The sequence below is a fragment of the Octopus bimaculoides genome, chromosome 3 (genome assembly GCF_001194135.2).
Source record: "Octopus bimaculoides isolate UCB-OBI-ISO-001 chromosome 3, ASM119413v2, whole genome shotgun sequence".
NCBI lineage: Eukaryota > Metazoa > Mollusca > Cephalopoda > Octopoda > Octopodidae > Octopus > Octopus bimaculoides.
The window spans coordinates 88940208-88941866 of NC_068983.1; the positions used below are offsets into that span (position 1 = coordinate 88940208).

Here is a 1659-nt window from a genome sequence, read left to right on the forward strand (position 1 = left end):
ATATATATATATATATATATATATATATATATATATATACCCACACACATACATACATTTGTACACATACATACACACGCAGATAGATAGATAGATAGATAGATGATGGCTGCAAGTAAGGCTGAGTGGCTCCGCAATCTTGAGGTCGTGAGTTCGAGCCCACTGTGCCATATTTCGGACAAAGGTTTTGGGCCGACCCAAACATTGTAATTTAAAACGGATAGAGGAAACTGTGGAAGCATGTCAGTTAGATTATACCTGTATTTCAGAGGATTACGCGAACGAACAAATGTCAGTGGAACACTCGGCCAGTTTCGCAACAATAAAGACCGAACAACTAAAGATATCGAAACCGACGGAGATATTTCCCCAAAGACATCATGCCTACTCGCAAATAATCGATCTGTGTGTTGCCGCGCGCACAATCATACTTATTTACAAAGAAGGGAAAGTATAATTCGGAGTGAGTGTGTGGGAAGTTATCTGTGTTTGTACGACTATTGAGAATTGAAAAGAAGAATTAAAAATTTGGCTCACTGTCACGCGTATTTGGAAAATAATGTAGCTTAACTATATTCGGACACAACAGACAGTTTATTCGTTTTGTGTCTGTAAACATGTTTCATATGTACCTCATGTATATAAGACTTAATCATTGCGATATAAACAACAACAATAATAATAAACAAACAGCACACATTACGACCATGCAGCATCGCTATTCGCTAAAACAAGTGTCAGCTGTTGATGCATATTAGGTGAGTGGAGGCACTAACAGTGTCTACCTGAGTAGTGTAGAGGTCAATATTCTGTTGAAGACTGTCCACATCCATGATCAAAGATAAAATCCAACGAACCCGGACTGAAATCACCCGGGGTTTCTTTGCACCGTAAGAGTTAAATACTTTAATTATAGCCACACTTTCGTAAAAAGTGCGAAAATTTTAGGTAATTAATATTTTCATTTTTTATGTAGTTTGGTATTTTGGAATGTATTCCAAATTAAAAGGTTATTCGTTGTTGCTTGCTATTACATCTTATATACACATTGCTTGTGCTCAAACCTGACAAAATTCAAGTTGCAGATATCAAAAGTTTGTAAACTTTATAACTTTTCTTGTTATATTTCGGGACGGTCTTTTTTTTTTTTTTTAGTTAAATAAACACAGGCACCTTATATTCGTTCTTCACTTGTTTATTACTGTTCTTATTCTACCTCATGTCCATTGTCCAGAAATCTTTCGTCACACACCTGTGACTTCTACAGCAACACTTTCTGTTCTCGTGTGTGCTCCTGCTCCGCTTAATCTATTCTGCTTTTCTATGACGTGTATCCTTATATGCGTTTGCGTCTGTATTTGTGTGTGTGTGGTTGTTGTAGAACTTATCCCTTTAATAGGTCCCCATGTACGGAGAACAATTGTATAATACGTAGGATGAACCCACAGGTTAACTGTAAGGTTAGGAATGTAGTATATAGCTTACACTGTACTGAGGGACTGTGCAGAGACATGACAACTACTTACAATGGAGAGACAGCATAGGAGAATGTATAGATGAACACTGGTGGGAGCTTAAAGGAAAGAAAGGCTGATCAATGCTCTACCAACATACTCAAGCAGAACATAGAGGCTCAATCAATAGCATAAAGGTCAAGGT

The 1659-nt window shown here is 37.3% G+C and overlaps 1 protein-coding gene across 2 annotated transcripts in view; it reads right to left on the minus strand.

The window, feature by feature from the left end:
• The window catches only part of LOC106868904 (zinc finger CCCH-type with G patch domain-containing protein), a 267874-nt gene extending 266975 nt beyond the window's left edge, over positions 1 to 899 (minus strand). For both annotated transcript variants that reach the window (XM_052966289.1, XM_052966290.1), the window contains exon 1: positions 786 to 899. In XM_052966289.1, the coding sequence (XP_052822249.1) occupies positions 786 to 833 (48 nt within the window). In that variant the 5' untranslated portion in view covers positions 834 to 899. The remainder of the gene's footprint in view (positions 1 to 785) is intronic.
• Positions 900 to 1659: the final 760 nt, after the last annotated feature.